At 48.7% G+C, this 21022-nt stretch overlaps 1 protein-coding gene across 1 annotated transcript in view; it reads left to right on the top strand.

The window, feature by feature from the left end:
* DNAH14 (dynein axonemal heavy chain 14) overlaps nucleotides 1-21022 on the top strand; it is a 2000441-nt gene that overhangs the window by 880731 nt on the left and 1098688 nt on the right. The window contains exon 38 of the mRNA XM_069608705.1: nucleotides 12564-12782. Within this exon, the coding sequence (XP_069464806.1) occupies nucleotides 12564-12782 (219 nt within the window). The remainder of the gene's footprint in view (nucleotides 1-12563; nucleotides 12783-21022) is intronic.

The following is a 21022-nucleotide window of genomic DNA, read 5'->3' as shown; positions in this document are numbered from 1 at the left end:
TAGCGGGACATGTCCAATGAGATATGTAAGGGTAAGCCTCTTTACTCTGTCACTCTCTTCCTCAGTCCAGTGTTTGTGTAGAAAGGTGTGCGGGGGGCATTGGAGAATCCTGTAAAATAGGATGGGTCATGTGTATGAGAAAGGGGGAATATCGCGTTTCACCATCAGTCGTCTCACCTCCACTACTCGAAGACCGCTCACCCACATGATCCTCCCGCACTGGTCCACCCCAGGGTCTGGATCCAAATGCGATGGCTGTGAGAGATAGAGATCCCTGTGGTCTAGTAGGTGAGACACCCTTTGGTTTCTCGCAGAAACAGAAAACTGGGAATGTTTGTTTTTGAACAAACTGGGATTGTACTGTAGGTTTACAAACTGCAGGCGGGCATTGAAAATCTGGGAGTGTATCGGGATTGTTAAAATGAACATATACTGGAATTCAGCAAACTGGGGGTATACTGGAATTATGTTTTACTAAAATGGGGTTATACTCAGATTCTGTAAACTGGATTACAAAACTGGGAAAGTACTGTGATTGTGCACGGTGCTAATAAACTGGAATTGCACAAGTTTGGGAATAGCGAGGAACAACAAAATCAGGGGTACAACACGGTGGTGGCTGGAGTATTATGGGTTGCTGTGCACCACTCATGCCCTGGGCAGCTTTAACTCCATTTGCATGATAGATTGAGCGTGTTGCTCTCACGCCATAAGGAAAAAGAGTCGCAGTGCAGACTCTTTGCATTTGCAAAGAATCTAAACAATCTTTAGGTTCTTTACAAATACAAATACTTGTACTCCCAGTCATCCTGTATATTGCTTTGCGAGGGCCAGGGCGGGAGCCATTGCAAAACCGCCTCTCCCTTATCTTCCGTGACAGTGATGTCACAACTATATGGGCACTGAAGAGCGGAGTCTCGTGGGGTTAGAATGCCATTGCCCACCCCAGCCTTACTCAGAAACATGGAGGAGTGAAGGGGTACACATAGCATTGCTGACCCCTTGACCCTATTTGCTGTCGCTTGCTGCCAAAAAGAAGAGCTGGCCTAGAAAATTCTGAGAGTCAAAAAAGTATGTGTAAGGAAAAAACGTGTTGTCATGCATGGCTTTATGTGTGTTTGAATCAGTGTGCGAACATGCCAACGAGTGTGTCTGTGTGCATGCTCACGCATGTGCAGTAAGGGAAGTGGGAAGTTCGCTTGACATAGGAATTAGTGAGTGTGCCATGGGACAGACCTTTGGCAGCAACTTGCACCGCCCACATTGAGGGGTTTATAATCTCATTTTAGAAATATGGTCTCATGCACAAGTCTGGCCTCAAACATTTTAAGCACCCAGGAGGTGTATTGTGGCTCAGCACCAGCTCTGCTTACATTGCTCGTACCCATGACTGCAGGTGTGATATAATGGATGGTGAATATCGGTCCAGCCCGGCCCCAAAACCTCAGTTCCTTTTTTCTGTGCACTCAAACTGCTTTCGGAAAACCACTGCCCCTTTTCTGTGGCTGCATCATGTTTCCCTATAAGGCTTTGGGCTTTAAAACTTGTAAGAGCTGTGGAAAGCTGATAAGGATGATAGACCGACACTAGCCCTGCAATAGGTCTCAGGATCTGGATCACAACGCTAAATTGCTCTTGGCAGTCAATTCTTCCTAAGGCACCAGAGGCGTTGCTAGGGGGTGGCGGAGGGGGCTACAGCCCTGGTGTTTTAGTTGTAGCCACAGAGAGAAGCTCAGGGGGTACAACCCAAAGGCTAGCTAGCCCCGAGTCAAGATAGCCCTGAGACTAGCTTAGCCCCTGATCTTTTCCAGACCTAGCAACACCCCTGAGTGTCATGAAGCTGCTTAGCACCCTTCACAAGGCAGTCTGTGACCAAAAAGAATTGGAGAAATATCCAGCATGCACTATTTACTCCGAGAAGTAAGAAGTATGATAGCAATAGAAAGCAGGGACAGAAGAGGTCCCGTTCACGGAGCTCCTCGTCTACCAAACACCATCCTTATTCATCATCCCAGAAGATGCACCTCCACTCCCTGTCTCAAGAATTGGAATCGGAGGAATCGTCACTTACTTTGGGCGTATACTGTTTCCCATACCCCGAATCACTGTAAGGAATTCAGGCAGAAGATGCTTCATATTTTCCTCAAGGATCCAGCGCCAATCTGTTACCTTCAGCACCAGTGGAAAAGATCAGGCCCGTTGTGCTTACTAAGGAAAGTAGAGCATATTTGGCAACCTGCCAAAGTATTCCTGTTGGCTGTGGGCTAGGTTTGGGCTGGATGATTCACTCTCCCGCCATCTTTGGTGCTCGTTCATTATGGATCTTCACTGTCAGTGTCTGAAGATCAGATGTTCATCCTGGCCTCCAGAGTCAATACAATATTTGTCGAAATATTTAATGAGCTGTAAGGCCCAATCCCTTCTGATCTGAAGTCCGTAGACAAGGGGGAACTAGGGAACTTCCCCAAGAAATGTTATAACTAGAATGAGGATCTTGTTTGATGTCATACAAGCAGCTCCCTATGGTTCAGTAAATGTGAGTTTGCTCTTTCAGTGCATGCTTACCAAGGCTGTGGATTGTCCAGGGATTACTCTCCACACCCATGCCTAAGGACACCTGACCTCATGGATATCCTAGAACAAGCCTGCTCCTTGCTCGCTCTCTGGCCCTATACTTGCTGCACTGTTCCCTGTTATTGGCACACTTTGTTGGACATGGTTAGTGTGGCAGCTGATAATCTGCCTGCGGGATGCAGAGCCCATTCTCTAAGTTGGTGTCTGATGGCAAGGAGGCCTAGAAGCAGATTTTGCAGGTGGGCCTTGACATGGCAGCCTGCGTCACAAGATCATGTGTACTGTTGTGCAGAGCCATTCATAAGTGCCGTTCTTGTGGTTCACTTTGGACTCATGTCTGCATTTTGGACAGGCCCTGTGATGGGGTCAACTTGTTAGTCTCTAAAGCTGGGAAATCCCTGGAGAAATTCAATGCCTCCAAACACAGCCAAGGAACTCACTTAAGCAATTCAACAACCTTCTGCATATGTTCATTGGGTTGTTACTTTTACTCCTTCACCTTTTTCCAGAGAGGCATGGACTCACACCTCAGGGCAGGCAGTATCAGAGGTGCTACCTCTGCTCAACCAACGGAAAAAGTTTATTCAAAGAGAAAGTGTCCACCACCTAGGTCCCCTCCTCCCCTTCAGCCACAAAACCCCTTTAATGTGTCATTCAAACACTCTTCTGCCATTGGTGGGGGAACTGTCCATTCTTCTCCCGAAGTGGTTGAAGAATCCCTTTGATGCCTGGATCTCCTAGCTCATTTTGTAAAGGGACTGCCTCCCTTTCGTCCAACTCCCTTTTAACCAGCCTCTTTTTCTCCTCTGTCTCCCTGGGGCCCCTGCTATTGGAGGAAATTGCTAATCTTCTGTAATAATTCCTGCTTCATAGCCCACTATTGTTTACTACCAAAGTAGCACAGGGGCCTTCTAGGTGTGCGGCTGCTCCATTTGCTTCCAGGTAGAATTGAAAGAATATATCAAATCAACAAATCACTTTATTTTGGTTGTAGACCATGAAAGTCATAGGTCAATAGGCTATTAAAATATCCTTACAAAATGCAAGTCCTAAATTATCCAGATAAAATGAGCTAAAAAGTATGATGATCTGGTCGACAGATAACAGACGTTTTAAACCGAATTCATGACCGGGACATCAGGTTTCAAGATCCTAACATTTCACAGTTCAATAATGACCTAAAATGTATAAAAAGAAAACCTCATGACATAAATTTCAAACAACACAAAATCTCAATGCTAATATGCTGCAAAGCAGATGAAATGCATATTAGGCCCTTTTAATCTTAAAGCCTGTTTCTGTAAGTGTGCAGGGTCCACACCACAGCCAGCTCTGGGATCATGTGAAGATGGACATATTCATAACTTTTGTGTTGAGAACATAATGTGCACTATTCAATTTCTTAAAATGTTGAAAATCCTCCCTTGCATTTTCATATTAAGATTTTACAATACTGCTCACCATTTGTTTGTCTACTTTGGTGATACTATAAAGAGGTACAACAAATTGGGGGAAGTTAATGGAGACCAGGACTGTTTGAACACACCTTACCCAGAGTGTGGTCTGTGATGAAGTCCCCTGCCTAGCTTTGGGGTCTTGTAGTGGGATGAGGTTACATTCCCAGGAACATTGAAATGACGGACGCTAATCCTCCCATTGCCCCCTGCAGTGAAGAAAACCTAGAATTGAACTAAGGTCAACCTGAACAACCTAGGAGGAATGGGAGATAATCACTGGATATCCAGGTCCCTGCTTCCTGCGGGTACACCTGAAATTATGTAGCAGACTCCAGTTAAAACAGAAACTCCCTTTTATCTTTCTCCGGTGGATTGCTACAATCCTCAAACCCAAGTGTGTAAGCTTACATAGTGTGGCGTTGCTGACAGTGTGGCACCAGAGGTCACAGTGAGTATCCTGGCACTGCTGCCGAAGGGTGAAAGTCAGGTTTCTATATGAGGCAGTAGCCACGGCTATTACACTTTTCTGATAGAAATTGGTGTACTTGCACAATTCCTAGTAAGTCCAAGGAGGGGGTCAAGTACACAGAGGAAAGAGTCTTCAGGGGTGCACTGTGGTGAAGAATAGGAAAATACAGGCAACGTTGCACAGCAGGAAATTACAGCATGTGCCAGGAGGTTAAGCAGGCGAGCGGAGGGTAGAGAAAGACCCTAGCAAGAGTGTGTAACAGTCAGGGAATAGGAGGGGGCAGAATCCTGAGAGAACTTCATTAGTGCTTGTTCCAAGAAACATGCTTATGAAAGTAAGATGGCTACCGTGACCTGGGAGCACTGCTGACTTCCTGTGTCTATTTGTAACAGCTGGCTGTCATCTTGTCATGGAGCAACACTCCTTTTCGTTAGGAGTGCTTCCTGGTTTCCAGTCTCGTATACTCACAGAACCTGCAGGTTTTCCTAGATCTCCTGTTCTTGTACCTCACAGATGACCATAGAAGATGGTTGCCTCTCTGAGTGATGGGTCCAGGAGTGGTGTGGAGCGGAGCCCCTGGTTACCCCCACTTAGTGCCTGTTGCAGGGCAGAAGACATGAGGCCATTTAGGGTAGCTGTCTCTTTAGAGAAGACAGGCCCATACACATTGGGAACTGAAACAGAGTGTAATCAGCAATGCATTGTCTCCCCACTCCCCCAACACAAATGCATTCACAGCACAGATAAAGTTGTAGGTACACTGCTTTTAACGGGGCAACACTTGAGAATGAAGGAACACAGTGAAAAATGTTAATGCCTTCAGCATTGGTAGCGAACACTCACTTTGACACCAGAACCACCTCACATTTTGCTCACTTTTATGCTATATTTTGTGGTGTGCAATCCCTGCTCCCCAGCATTTGTGCACAGGGGCAGGGCTGTGTCCAGCCGGGGCTGCAACAGCCCCATAGTTGACGGAAGGGAAATCTAAAATGGCGTCTCATCCTTTTAAGACTGGTCTAGCCCTAAAGTGTCTAACCAAAACAAGCTGAGTAAATTGAATGGAGCCAATCACAGCCCCTCACTCATTGACAACCACAGTTGCGCACCCACTGGAAGCCCAACCCAGGAGAAGGGATTACAGGGGCACATAAAATGCCAGAGTCTCAGTCAGTCAGTGTGGGTGTCTAGTGTAGGAGCTGGCAACAATAGTGATTTGGAAAGTGAGAAAAGAGTTTCCAGGGAGATTGGAGCAGCGATATGATATGGCATTTATATGATAGGGCATTTATAACGTGCCTATACACAAGTGTTTCAAGGTGCGACGAGGCAAGGAAGGGGCACAAAGGGAGGGCAGACAACGATCCTGCTAGGTCAGGTGGCATTCAGATTGAGGAACTCCAGAAGAGATGGAGAGATAAGTTATCGAGAGGAATTTGGTTCAAACATTTATGATGAGGTTGGTTGGAGCCAGTAGGATATTTGTTGGAGAAATCCTTAGCTGGTTGAAGAAAAGAGTTTAGAGGACATTCAGTAGGCTAGCAAAGTTATAGCAAGCAAGATCATGGAGGCACTAGGGGGGCACACTAGGGCCAAGAGACGGGGTAAGGGTGACACCCAAATCTCAGGGTGTTAAGCTCACGGTGGGAGGAGGAACACGCATATGGAATGGCTGCGAGAAACAGCAGGGCCAGGAAAGTAGTAGACAGGTGGTAAAGAAGGAAGTCAGGGTCTTGGAGAGGGAGGTGACAGAGGCCTTTTAAACTCACCTGTGGAAACTGGGGGGAAGGTAAACCCCGTTGAATTTGTCTTACATTGAAGAGAAGCTCTACTATTACCCACAGTTCCTGACTAACATATGGTGGAGTCTACAGCAACTATACAGTGAGTGGAAACTGGTTGCGTCAGGATGAAGTCCATAAAGTGTACCCTTGAAACTGTGAGTGATGGAGAGGTACCCTTAACCTTGTGAACATCATGAGAAGAGACTACTCTGACACCTAATGTGTGTGTATGACCCAAGAGAGGACCCTCGTGTGTTAAATAAAATGTGTTAACCTGAGAATTGCTTTCATCTTCTTTGTGGACCATATGACATGAAAAAAACAAATGTTTATCACAGACATCATGTAAAAACGTCCCAGTAGAAGAAGGTGAATAATGACACCATCTGTCTAACAACATCACCCGTTTAAGGTTTATTCAACTCATTAAGAAGTACAGAAGTAGATGCTCAGTCTGTGGGATTCAAAGTATGCTTAAAGAACAAGGCTTCTGCTGTGTAATCGCAAGTGGCATCTCATAACCCCACAGCCCGGTGCCCGAAAGTGTGATAGGATTTGATTATGCTTGGTCAACACACAGCACTGCCCACTGATTGCCTGCCCAAAATATTCAGCAATATTAATACCCTGGAAGGTGGCCTTTCAGGCATCGGTGTGGGTGGTGTGTGGGGAGGTGATTGCTGCTTCTCTGCAGGGAGGAAGGCCATGTGACTCTGGGCTCTGGAGAATGTCTCACTTCAATCTGGCTGAGATGAAGAATGCAGTGTCAGATGCTTGGATGTAGTTGTTCATCTCGCACAAGTGGTAGCTGTGTATGGAGATCCGGGAACATATCTTTGCCTCCTGGTGTTATCGGCCCCCGCAGGTAGAACATTTTGCTTCCAGCCGTAACCAAATGTGCAAGTTGTTTTACTCCATGGAATGTCCATCAAATGGCTGGGCGGGGGTCCTTTGGAATGAATCGATTGAAGGGTAGAACGTGCACTACTCTATGTGCTCCCACAATGCCAGTCATTCCTCTGGTTCTCCTGAGACTTAGGGTTTTTTGGCCAACTTGATCTTAATAGTGCCATAATGAGCCAAGAGGACATGGTGCCCGGAACTTCTGTGCATGTCCATTTGTCAGCCCTGGTGCCTCCCGGCAAGAGTGGACTTAGTCTCCCAGTCAGAGGGCAGACTTGAGCAGCCTCAATATTCATGCTTGGCTGCTGAGAGGATTGGGTATAAGAAACATGACATGTCTGTTGATGTGTATGGTGTCCTTTCTGTCAGGAGACCGTTGAAGACTATCTACGCCTGAAGGTGGTGTACGCTTTGCAGCTGGATCTGGGGGAAAGGTCTAGGTCCAATGTCTTATTTAACTTCCTCTGGGCTTGATTTCCTGCTTTCATTGACCAAGGATGGCCTTTATGTTGGCATTCAGTGCCTGCCTTTAACAATAGAGGGCAAGCAGTGCACAGGTTGCATCAAGCAATTCAGCAGCTGTGATAACTGGCCTATAATCTTTCATCTGGTATGCTGGCCTCTGTCAGTTCTGTGTGCATCAAGTGTAGATCACAGGGTATGGCCTTTGTCTCCATGCTGAATAAGAGCTCCACAGGGGCCCTGAGCAGAGCTCCATCTTTGTATTGCCTGCTGGTACGCAGAGCAAACATTTTTGTCCACCATGCCAGTTTGTTGTTCTGTGAGAGATTTGAATATAGTCCTTGATGGTGGTTCCCTTTAAGCGCACGCGTTCTTGCCCTCTGCGATTGCCCACACGCCAGGCGATTTTATTGTTGTCAGCATTTTAGCCAGGCCAATGACTGTGCTCCAGGCCGTTTATCTGTCTTTCGAAGAAGGTCACTCCGAGGGTATGGTCATCTTTCCTATCTACAGGCTTCTTTCCTCCTCATCCTTCCAAGAGAAAGGAGAAATTAAAACAGACCCCAAAAGAGCTCTGAATTTTTGCATCTCTGTCGGGAAATTTCTGCAAGGATGATCAGCTCTTAGATTTGCTGGTACCTTGATGAGCACATCATACTATCCTCTGCTTTTCAGAGTGCTAAGATTATTTCACTCGATGTTTAGCATAAATGTTGTCAATATCTGTAGACTTCATTACATTCTTTTCCTAGATTACTTTTTCAGTCATTGCAGAGGTTTTGGTATTTAGTGCGCCAGAATTTTCTTCTGTAGATGTTTGCGTCTCAGTCTCCGCCCTCCATTTTCTTTACATCTTTCGGAGATAAAATGAGGAATCTATCAAATGAAAGAATCCATTACTAGAACATATTCCTTACCTTTGGTAAAATTGTTTTTGTTTGATCATTCCTTTCTCCAACTGATTGATGTGATACTTCACTCAAGTACTCATTTTCAACCATTTATTAGAACAAAAAACAGGTATTTTTCCAATTCAACAGACAAGAGTGGTCCTTGCTGCTTACCTGAACCTTCAAGTGGGCTCTCAGCTCTCTAGTCCAGGGTTCCCTGTTGCACCCCAAGGCATCTTCAATCTATTTATACAGCCAGGGAACCTCTAGTCTCTGTCTATCCATTGTCCTAAATGAATACCCTAAGTGGGGCCAAATGACCATGGCTTTCTGGAACTCTCTCCCTCAGGGACTTCCTGAGAGACCTGATAGGTTTTGCATGATGGTTCGGTCTTTTGCCTTTCAATCGTTGTCTCCCCAGGTTCACCTCACTTCTCTCACAAACACCCTCTCCTTGATGCTCTGTCTCTGTCACTCGCTGACTCTACACTCCTTCCCCTGATCTTACTTGTCTCTCCCACTTCACCCATCTCCACCCTTCAACAGGTCTCCTCCTTTCCCTATGCTCTGTTTCCTCGTGTTATCTCTCTCCTTCTCTCCCTATCAACACTCCTTGACCTTTTCTTACTGCTCACCCTCCTATTTCCTGTTTCCGTCCTCTAGCTCACTTCTGGTCTTCCCTCTTTCCAACACTCCTTGCTCCCACCACTACACCTACCTCTACTCTCCCTACCCCCTCTCTCTCTCTTTCTCTCTCTCTCTCTCTCCCTCTCTCTCTCTCTCTCTCTCTCTCTCTCATATCCACACACACACACAGTATCTAACTCAAACCTTGCCCGATTCCCTACTCTCAACTCCCCCTTTTCTACTCCAAGCTTTCACTTCAGTCCCTCACTCACACACAGAGCCCAATTGCCCCCACCCGCTCTGAACCAACACCTTACCTTCACCCCATATTTTCTAGCAGTCTCCTCTACCTCCTTCTTCACCTGGTACACTCTCCTCGCTGGTCTCTTGGTCCGCCTCCTCTGCTCCCGACACCAACCGATTACCTTGTAACCTTTTCTCTGCTCCCTGGCCTTTTATAGCTCAGCCTACCTAGTTGTGAAGTTTTCTGGCTCCCACTGGACTTCCATGCCACCTGGTCCCCATGGCCAGTTTCTATCTAAGCTATTTCCTTGGAGTTGGGACTTCCCCTGGAAGTCTTTAAGAAGGCTTCTTGCCACCCTTTTTCATTCTCCATAGGTATGCTGGCAACCGTGCGCTCTGGATGCTCGCCTTCCTTGTGGTTCTCCTCATGTGCTAGTGAGTTTTGTTTCCAACTGGGTTTGGGGAGTATTCCCGTGTCTCCCCTGCTACCTTGAAGTCTCTATTGACGTCTGTTCTGTTTTCTGTTGTCTGACCATTCCCCTGGGGTCCGTCTGGGGTTGGTGAGTTGGGTATTTCATCCCGTTTGTGTAAGGAAAATCCTGGTCCATTCCATTTCTGATTTGTTCCTTTGGTTCCGGTCTGGGTTTTCTTGGTTGCGCCCAGGTTTTTTCTGGTTGTTGCAGTTCTGAAAAAGAGACAGACCTGGGTTGAGGCTGATTTGTATTGCAACAGGGATACTGACGGAAATATCTTTGCATGTGTTCAAGCACTCTGGGTTTCCCTCTTAACCCCCACTTCTTTTGAGCGGCAAAACCATGTGTTCTTTACTTGGCAATGCTGGCAGGTTCTACTGTTCACTAGCAGCATGGAAACATTTCTTATAGGGCAGAGCTGGTATATTTTGTTGGGCATTGGCAGCCTGAAAACGTGGTGTCCAGAGCAAGCATGGCTTATTTTGTGTGAACTGGTAGAATGAAAAGATATCACAGGGCAGTACTGCTGTATTTTGTTTGAGCAGTAGTGGCGTGAAAACATGTTTTACAGGGCAATGCTGGCATATATTGTTTGGGCAATGGCAGAATGGAAGCGTGTTTTGCAGTGACGTGGTGGCATAAATTGGGAACTGACAATGTGAAAACAGGTTTCCAAGGGCAATGCTGGGACATATTTTTTGTAATTGGCATGTTTTACAGGGCACTGCTGGCAGGTAATGAAAATGTGTTCTAAAGGGCAATGTTGAAATATGATGTTGGTAATGGCAGCATGAACATGCGTTTTGTAGGGCAATGTTGGCATATAGCGTTGAGAAAGATCTTGTGATTTTACTCATAAAGAATTGTAGAGCTTTTGTACCCGAGATGTGTGCAGTAAAATGCACCATATGAACTTATTATTGGAAACATTATTTCTTGGGAAGCTTCCAGTCTAACCCTTGACAATGGTGCCTACTTGACAGTTGTTCTCGCTCGTGACACTTCAAAAAATCTCCAGCTGCTACTGGTCATACTGGTGCTATAAACTAGGACTATACTGGGCATGTGTATTTGCGGGTAGACATTGATTTTGTAAACTGGGAGTGTCAACCTAGGGATATACTGGGATTTTTTAGAAATGGGAGCACAATGGAGTGGGCAAAGTAGGAATATACACGCTGGCTCGGATTAAGAGCAATGTAACCTGCAAATCCTGATTGGTTTACCGGCAGGAGGGATGCAGCAGGAGTGACGCAAGCAGTCCCTGAGAGAGTGCGGTCTCAGTCCGTCGAAACTTGTGGCCGCTCTTGGGAGCCTTATTACATTGTTCTCATGTTTGGCCGCATGGTTCAGCTTTAGACGACTCTGTAATGTGAGCACTGGACACTAGGTGGCCATAATGGCTGGATGTGGTATGGCATCGTTTTCATTGCGCCCTCTCTGTAGCCATCAGGCCTGCAGTATTCTATGCATTTGCATTTTCATATTTTGAGAATCTTGATAGGTTTACACATTGCAGCACTTCGGGCACTTTACCTCTTGAGCACTTTTTTATAAATGATTTGCAGGTTGCATGTTGAACTTGTTATGTGTTTCACTATATGTTAACACATTTACAGTATAGTGTAGAATAATAAATATCCCCTTCTTCATGTCTAGTGTCAAACCTGCTCATTAAATGTAAGAGACCTGTTGGTCCCGATTTGTGCAAAATAATGGTTATTAACTGAGTATGTGTAAATGTATTGTTGTCTAAGAAGACGCGTGTGTTCGACATTGAAGTGGGACTATACTGGCATCGAGCAAACTGGGCTTCATTAGATGTCTGGTGGTGGTATCCCACCGGGAATCCTGGCGGGATACCACCAGACGGGATTGCGGTTCCCGCCCCTTGGTCTGCCGGAATCACCGGCAGCTTACAAGTGGCGGGAAGGGTGGGAATTCCCCATTCCATGGAGTCCCATAGGACGTCATGGGGGGAATGCCGGTATTACCGACACCAGTGATATCGTCTGTTTTTTATCGGTTAAGTGCCTGGCTTTCCTCCAGCTCTTGGCTGGAGGTAAATCGGGTGCCCCGCCGGCAGACCTGGACCATGCCATTGCGGAAACATGTCGGCAAGCGGAATTACCTGCGCATGAATTCCGCACCTGCGCACTCGTGACGAGGCCCGTGGGGGTGAGATTGTGCAGAGTGTGAGTTTAAAGGGGTTTTGCTCAGGGTTCGGGTGATGGAATTGTTCAACATTAATATATTGTTTGTTTCAAGATGACATTGTAAAACTGAATGTAGTGGAATGGTGTAAACTGTAGTCTGCTGGGGTTGATAAACTGGGAATATGCCAGAGTTGCCAAACTACAAGCAGACTTGTATTATCAAACTGATAAAATAATTGGGCAAACTGCGAGTATGCATGGTGTCTCCAACTGGGATTATACTGGGTTGTCAAACAAGGATTGCGAAATTACAAATACTCTTGTTATTGTGAAAACAAATAAATGTACTCTGTTTGTGTCTATATTGGATGTATATGGACGTATATTTAGTTGCAAAGATGTCCACAATGTAGATCAGGTTTTATAACATAGTGTTTCTTTTTATGATGTAATTTATGAGTGCATGAAAGGAAAGTTGATAACTTTTGTTTTGTAACATGTTCTTTCTCCTTCAATGTCATTTAGAACGTGTCCAAAAGAGGAAAGGTGGAGACTTTTGTCATTAATCCGAAGTGTGTCACCCTGGGAGAGCTGTATGGGGAAATTGACCCCAACACCATGGAGTGGTCAGATGGCCTCTTGGCATCTGCCGTCAGAAGGCTGGCCAAACATTCGGACACAGAACATGGCCAGGAGGATGTCAAGGACAGGAGGCCCTCTAATGTCGACATCTGCTTGACACGTGTGAGTTCCTTTTCTATATCCCTCATTGTAATCCGTCCCTATAGCTTCACAGGTGGAGGGCTGGGATGGGTCACACACATAATTGATGCCACTCTGTAGAACGATTCACTGTGCGAGTTTTTTTCTTAAAAGCTTTTCTGTGGGGCCAGATGAATCAAAGGCATGGCGATGGCTTACAGTGAGATAAAAGGCAACCCCAGTCTTATCATTCCCATATGGTGCCAGTTCAGTGGGCAGTGTTGAATCGACGTGTGCGCTCAGTGCAGCAGATGCCACCCTGTGAGGTCCTTGTTGGCAGTGAAAGTGGAGAGATAAAGGCCACCGTGATTTTTATGTTGAGCTGCATTTTGCTATCCAGATGTTGGAGCACAGAGGATTGCTCTGGTCTATAGGACTTCTGTGTCCATTTTCATTCTATGTCACTGGAGTTTCCATTCTGTTATACACTTCAGCTTTGCGCAAAGCTTGCCTTGAGGGGACACATTTGGTCACATGCCTAAAACAGATCTCCTTTCCAGTAAGTCTTTTTTTAGTTAATTATTTTTAGATTATAATAAACTTAAAAAAAAAAACAGAAAGCACATATTCATAAGTATGCTTAACTCTTCACATCATGTCATGTCATTGGGCCTCATTACAAGTTTGCCGGTCCCCGGACTGGCAAACTACGAGTTGTGCTCGCGGGTGCCTTTCTGCCCACCAGGTCTGCACCCGCGGTGCCGGTGCATCCGGCTTCCCCATTCTATGGGCCTATGGGGCTCAAATGGGAATGAGGAAGAATTTTCCACGGTCCCACAAGGTCGTAATGACCCGGTAGTTGCCGATTTCTGGGCACCGGAAAAGATAGAATACTGGCGGCAGCCGTGCCTGTATTACGCCAGCCTCGTCATGAGGCCCTTTCTTTGATCTTTTGTTTCCTTATCGCACATCATTTCATTAGGTTACCACTTATTCGGATAGCAAGCTGTCCGTTATCTAAGTAATCCATTCGAGCATAGGCCAGTTGTATGCTTGGATTTGCAAACGTCTTCCGCCATTCATGGCCGCATAGTGACGGCCTCTCATGTATGCAAGTACCTAGATGTCGGGTTCTTAGCATCGTGAGTGCTGTATAGAGTCAAGTGCTTTAGAGAACCATCTTCGCTATTACAGAACCTGCATTGGCGGTTCAGGGACGTTTCTCTATATCTCAAACCTTATGCTCTCCTTCGTCTCAAACAGGTGGAGGCGGAATTTCATATGTATAGCTCTATATTTCATACTTGGCGATTTCTCCACGTTTTGAGTTAAGGTATTCCGAGCTCTTCTTTCTTGAGCAGCGTTTTTCATCAACCTGTGCTGGTTCCTTGTCTCAACTGTGATCACCCAGTCTAATTCCCACAGCTTTTTTAAAACTAGATTTGGGTTATTTTTCAATGTCATGTTGTCTGTATTCAGATCTGAAAGATGGTTTTCACAGTTTATCTGCCATTGTCTGGGGACTGTTTCTTTTACTCTACTTCTCAGGGCGGCAAGTATGTAAAAGTGCGGTACATGATTATCCACACTGACTAGAGGCCATTATCCTTCCTTGTTTGCCAGATGACCTCCTGTGATAAATCAACTTCCGGGGCACCAGTGGTCCGGAGATGAATATCGGTTTCTAAACCATCACTCAGTCCCACACCTCTAGTACCCCAGAAGGGATCCGAACAGATTGGAAACGCAAGCCAATTATAAGACCTCCTTGTCCAATTTTGCTAACGTGGATGGAACAGCAGGCTTATATCCGCAAGGTCGTGGATCGTTGGTTAGTTGCAGCACAGAGAAAATACAATTATTACCCAATGATAAAAGGCACTGTCCAGTGAAGGTTGTATACAAATATCTACATTATTATTATTATTATTATTATTATTATTATTATTATTATATAACAGACAGTTCGAGGGGATTGGGTCCTCCGACGTATTCCATATCTATGACATGTAATCACCACAGCTGTGCTGCTTCGGAAACTTTTTTCGGCGTCTGCGTCCTGCGTCGATGACGTCGATGCGCCGTCGTCGAGGACCTCCTCCGACGTCTGACGTCATCCGATGTGATAAGTAGGACGCACGACGCCCGTAGCCTCAGTTCCGTTTTTTCCGCGAACGTGTTGCTTCGGGATTCTCGGTACAGCCTTGACTCTTTAGAGTTCTGTTCTTCTCGGTTCTTCGAACCTGTTCGTTTTGTGAAAATCCTTCGTGTGAAGATGTCTTCTACTTCGTCTTCGACCCCGCGTCCGGGTTTCAAGAAGTGCGGGGAGTGTGGGTCCAAGATGTCGGTGACGGACTCGCACGACGTCTGCCTCTGGTGCCTCGGGGAGGCCCACGACACGGATGACTGTATCGACTGCCAGTCGCTCACGTCCAAAGCCTTACGCGAACGTAAGAAGAAGTTGTCGGTAGGTCGGGTGTCCAAGCCCAGGAAGTCGAAGTCTGCGGGGCTTTCGACGGATGATTCGAGGGGTGACTCTCCGCGTCATCGTCGGAAGTCTCGTGGGTCTCCTTCTAGGAGTCGGTCTCGCCACTCCTCAGCCTCTTCGAGGCATTCTCGGAAGCGCCGACACCGGTCGTCTTCCAGGTCCTCTTCGGAGGACTCTGCCCGGCATGTCGCTTACCCCACCAGCCGTGCGACGCCGGAGGAATGGGCTTCCTTCGGGAAGAAAATGCTGGCGATTCTTGAGTCGCAGGGTACTATGCCGTCCGCGCCCCCGTGTGGGGTAGGTCGTGAGAGGTCGAGAGACACCGCTCGCAAGAGTGGTCGGCACGAGTCACGGGAGAGGTCCCGTTCGGACAAGGAGACTCATTCTCGACGTCCCCGTTCCAGGTCCCGGTCCTCGACGCGTTCGAGACCGCATGCACCTGTGAGGTCTTCGAGGAAGACATCGACGTCTGAGGCGTCGAGGGCGTCGACAGGCTTTCTCGAGGCTCCGGCTCCGAGGAAGTCGTCGAAGCCGTCGACGCTCAGGTCGTCGAGGGACACGCTCGGGGCTCCGGCTTCGAGGGCTGTGTCGACGCCGCCGTTGCTGGAGGCGCTGCATCTGACGTCGATTTCCTCGATGCCGATCCTCTCGGCCCCGATGCCGGTTCGCTCGACGCCATCGACGCCTTTCGTGTCGGAGGTACCCCGTGGCACGGGAGAACCCCCTAGGAAGGCTCTGGTTAAGAGCAAGCACTCTCGGGTGCCTTCTTTTCGCCACCTGGACTATATTTCAGAGGCGGATAAGGATTCTGATGGCCTGGTTCCTAGTCAGGTTCCAGATGAATATGTCTCGGGCCATAGTCAGTTTGACGATTTGAGACAGTCACTGCATGATGCCAGTGGACTGGACACCTCTCCGGAGGTGGAGTTTTGTAGGCCTGAGCCTGGCTCTCATGCCGATTCCTCGTACCGGCACCTTATGGCTAGGGTTTCTGAGTACTTGGGATGGTCTGCTCCCCCAGGGGAGTTTGTGCAGGATGATCTGACGGACATCCTTGATGTTGGTCCCCCAACTGATCCGGTACTGCCGTTCCATATGGCTTTACAGAGAAGGGTGGCGGCGGCTTGGACTGCTCCGGAGAGTCTCCCGGCGGTGGGCAGATCCTTGTCGCGAAAATACCGTCCAGCCAGTAGCGACCCCTGCTACTTGACCAGGCACCCTACTCCGGAGAGTTTGGTGGTGCAGGCGGCCACGGCCCCGGCAAAGCAGGCGTCGTACCCTACCATCCCTCCTGATAGGGACGACAAACGTTTTGATGGCTGGGCGAAGAAAGTGTTTTCTTCTGGTGGTATGGCGCTTCAGGCGGCCAACTCCATTTGTGCCTTGTCTCGTTTCACACACACTCTGTGGAACTGTGTTGCGTTAGCGGCTGAACATATTCCCGAAGGGGACGAACGGGATGGTTTCCTTGCTATGGTCCAGGATGGTAAGGATGCCAAGTGTGAGTCCGTTCAGTCGGGTTTGGACTTAGCTGAATGCGTCAGTAGGTCCATGGCGGCGAGCACCGTGATACGCAGGTTTGTGTGGTTGCGGAAGTCGGGGTTTGCTCCTGATGTGCAGTCTTGGCTCCTCAACATGACCTTTGACGGTGAACACCTTTGTGGCAGCAAGGCTGACGAGAGCCTTGAGAGGTTGCAGACCTCGAAAGCTGCAGCAAAGTCGTTGGGCGCTGAAGTTCGCCAACCTCCGCCTTTTCGTCCTAGGGGACAGCAGTGGAGGGGTGGTTCCTTTCGCTATTACTCGTCCTTCAGTAAAGCGAGAGGAGCTGGCAGTCAAAGAGGCCAACACAGGGGTACCAGAGGTGGACGACAGGGTACCCGTGGTGCCAAGGCCGCTCGGGCAGTTGCCTCTTTGTCCTCAGGTAACGCCGCGGCCGCTCCCACTCAGTCATGAGGCCATGTCCCATGGTTCGCCGGTTGGGGGAAGGCTGGCGCAGCATCTTGTAGAGTGGCAAGCCATTACTTCAGATGTGTGGGTTCTGGAGATCATAACCCACGGCTACTGTCTTCCCTTTCGGCACAGGCCTCGCGACAATCCACCGGGGAACCTCTCTTTGCAGAGTCCGGATCCGCTCCTTGCGCAGGAAATTCAAGCCCTGCTGGAGAAAGGCGCCATAGAACTGGTGCCTGTAGCGGAGAGGAACATGGGATGGTATTCCCCTTATTTTTTGATTTCGAAGAAAGACGGGGGATTGAGACCCATCATGGACTTGCGCGGTTTGAACAAACTCCTCAGGAAGGTCAAGTTCAAGATGGTTACTCTCTCTCAAGTCCTCCAGGCCCTTCAGCTTCAGGACTGGTTGGTGTCACTCGACCTCAAGGATGCTTACTTCCATGTGCCGATCCATCCCAAGCACAAGAAGTACCTGAGGTTCGCAGTTGGCGACTCGCACTTTCAGTTTCGGGTCCTGCCGTTCGGATTGACTACCGCCCCGAGGGTTTTCACCAAGCTCATGGTGGTGGTGGCAGCGCATCTCACGCAAGGGGGGATTCACGTCTACCCCTACCTGGACGATTGGTTGATCAGGGGGAGCTCTCCCGAGCAAGTCCTGGATCATCTGTCCGTCACCTGCCACTCCCTTCACAGGCTGGGCTTCTCCCTCAATTTAAAGAAGTCCCATTTGACGCCAACACAGCGGCTCCAGTACATCGGAGCAGTGCTCGACACTTCCCTGGGGCAGTGTTTTCCTCCCCAGGTGACTGCTCTTCACATTCAGCAGATGGTGCACAAGTTTCAGCATGCCCAGACGCTCCCAGCGTTCGAGTTCTTGAGGCTGCTCGGCCTCATGGCATCCTGCATTCTTCTGGTGCCAGAGGCTTGCCTGCGGATGAGATCTTTGCAGTGGGCGCTCAAGACGCAATGGTCGCAGTCCTCCGGCAGGATGTCGGACCCGGTTCAGGTGCCGCCCTCGGTCGCCCGGGACCTTCTGTGGTGGGCCGTCGAAGGCAACTTGATGAAGGGGGCTCCTTTTTGGCTTCCCTGGCCGGAAGTGACGATCGTGACGGATGCATCCCTCACGGGTTGGGGAGCTCATGCCAACGGGCTGACAGTCAGCGGTTGTTGGTCTCCGTCGGAGTCCAGACTCCATATCAATCTGTTGGAGCTGAGGGCCGTCAGGCTAGCCCTGAAGGCTTTTCTGCCGACTGTGCGAGGAAAGAGTGTCCTGATCCTGACGGACAACACAGTGGCCATGCACTACCTCAACAAAAAGGGGGGGGCAGGGTCACTTCCTCTGTGCAGGGAGGCGATCCAGCTCGAGTTCTGGGCCATCCAGCAGGAAGTTTCGATCTCGGCAGTTCATCTGGCCGGAGACGAAAACGTGACGGCGGACGCTCTGAGCAGGCAGAGCACGATCTCTCACGAGTGGGAGTTGGCTCGGGAGATTCTCCTGGAGATCTTCGCCCTTTGGGGGACCCCTCAAGTGGATCTCTTCGCCTCCAGTGTCAACCGGAAGTGCGAAAGGTTTTGCTCGCGGGAATTTCCTCCACAAGGAGCCTTGGGAGACGCGTTCGTGGTGGAGTGGTCGTTCCCGCTGCTGTACGCGTTTCCTCCAGTCCCCGTCATCCCGCAAGTGCTGCGGAGGTTACGGAAGTTCGGTTCCCGGATGATCCTCATTGCTCCGGCGTGGGCTCGGAGGACGTGGTACCCGGACCTTCTCGACTTGTCCATCTGCCCTCCGCGTCGTCTTCCCTACCGAGACGATCTGCTCTCACGGGAGGGGGGTCAGGTTCTCCATCCAGAGGTCAGATCCCTCAACCTTCACGCTTGGCTTCTGAAAGGTTGAGGTATATGGATTGGGGCCTCCCTGAAGACGTGATGGAGGTGTTGCTTTCGGCCCGAAGGCCAGCAACAAAGTCTCTATACCGTTGCCGTTGGCGTAAGTTCTGCGACTGGTGCCGAGTTCAGAATGTGGATCCTTTTGCATGTGACATCCCCATGGTTCTGTCCTTTTTACTTTCTTTGGCCCACAGGGGCTTGCAAGTGGGTACCATTAAAGGTTACCTGGCGGCGCTGTCCATCTTTAAGCGCTCGTCTGAAGAATGTTCTTACTTTAAAATCCCTTTAATTTCACAGTTTCTGAAAGGGCTCTCTAATGTGTTCCCTCCGTCACCTTTCCTGGTGCCCGGTTGGGATTTAAACCTTGTTCTTAAGTTTCTTATGGGTGCTCCGTTTGAGCCTTTACATTCTTGCCCTTTGAGGCTGTTAACTCTGAAAACTGTGTTTTTAGTTGCGGTTACTTCCGCTCGCAGAGTGAGTGAGTTACAGGCACTTTCAGTTAAGCCACCCTTCACTGTATTTAACAAGGACAGGGTTGTCCTTAGAGTTCGTCCTTCTTTTCTTCCGAAGGTAGTGACGGAATTTCATTTGGCCCAGAAGGTTGTTCTTCCGGCATTCTATCCTCCTCCGCATCCTGGTAAGGAAGAGGAGAGGCTCCATAGGCTTGATCCTAGGAGAGCTTTAAGCTTTTATGTTTCACGCATGTCCCGGGTCAGAGTGGACGATCAACTCTTTATTGGTTACGCTGGAAAGCATTTAGGGCAAGCTGTGACGAAACAGACTTTGTCTCGCTGGATTATTTTGGCCATCTTGGAGTGCTACCGCTTGGCGGCTAAGGACCCACCGGCTGGCTTGCGGGCCCATTCTACCAGGGGTATGGCTGCGTCTACTGCCCTGCAGAGGGGTGTTCCTATTCGCAACATCTGTGATGCAGCCACCTGGGCTTCAGTACATACATTTGTACGTCACTATTCCCTTGATTCCATCCGAGCACAGGATCTGGCCTTTGGCAAGACGGTCCTTTGCTCTGCTATTTGATTGGCTATTCTAAATTTTGATTCTAAATTCTTTCCCTCCTCCTTGCTCTGGTACTGCTTTGGGAGTCTGTCATAGATATGGAATACGTCGGAGGACCTAATCCCCTCGAAGAACAAGTTACTTTCTTACCTGGTAACGTTCTTTCGATGGGATGGTCCGACGACGTATTCCATATCGCTCCCCCCCTGCCTTCCCCGCTGCAGAATTTCTTTTGCGATTGCAGCTTACGTTCCGCAAGGCTTTGTGTCTGACTGGCAGTTGACTAATGTCACACGTTCTGGGGGAAAAAACTACAACTGAGGCTACGGGCGTCGTGCGTCCTACTTATCACATCGGATGACGTCAGACGTCGGAGGAGGTCCTCGACGACGGCGCATCGACGTCATCGACGCAGGACGCAGACGCCGAAAAAAGTTTCCGAAGCAGCACAGCTGTGGTGATTACATGTCGAAGATATGGAATACGTCGTCGGACCATCCCATCGAAAGAACGTTACCAGGTAAGAAAGTAACTTGCTCTTCTAGCACACTACAAAATACAACCCACCCTATAAAGTAATGCATAGGACAGACAGTTTCAAGAAGGAAAAGGGATGCACTCTGGATACTGACAGGAGGGGAGTCGGTAAAGTAATTAATTACAATAGTGCAAGGATACTTGGTTTCAGCACAAAGGGAGCAATGGGTCATAGAATGTCACTAGAGGCCTTCAGAGAAGGGCCAGGGGTACGGAACCACAATGTACCTTGTGCTTGTAGATGTTCTTGGTGCTCGACAGTGTAGAGTCGGTTTCAGGGCGCTTTGCAGCTTCTGCAACAGAGTTCAAGGCTGGAGACAGCTACGGGTATCGGGCGGCAGGCAGTCCGGCGAGCGAGGCTGAACAGACGGCAGCAGGCTGGCATACATGGCGGCTCAGGGTA

This window comes from Ambystoma mexicanum, chromosome 4q, assembly GCF_040938575.1.
Source record: "Ambystoma mexicanum isolate Mex_15411 chromosome 4q, UKY_AmexF1_1, whole genome shotgun sequence".
NCBI lineage: Eukaryota > Metazoa > Chordata > Amphibia > Caudata > Ambystomatidae > Ambystoma > Ambystoma mexicanum.
Note: the sequence above shows the minus strand (reverse complement) of the source record. Positions and strands in the feature narration are given on the sequence as shown.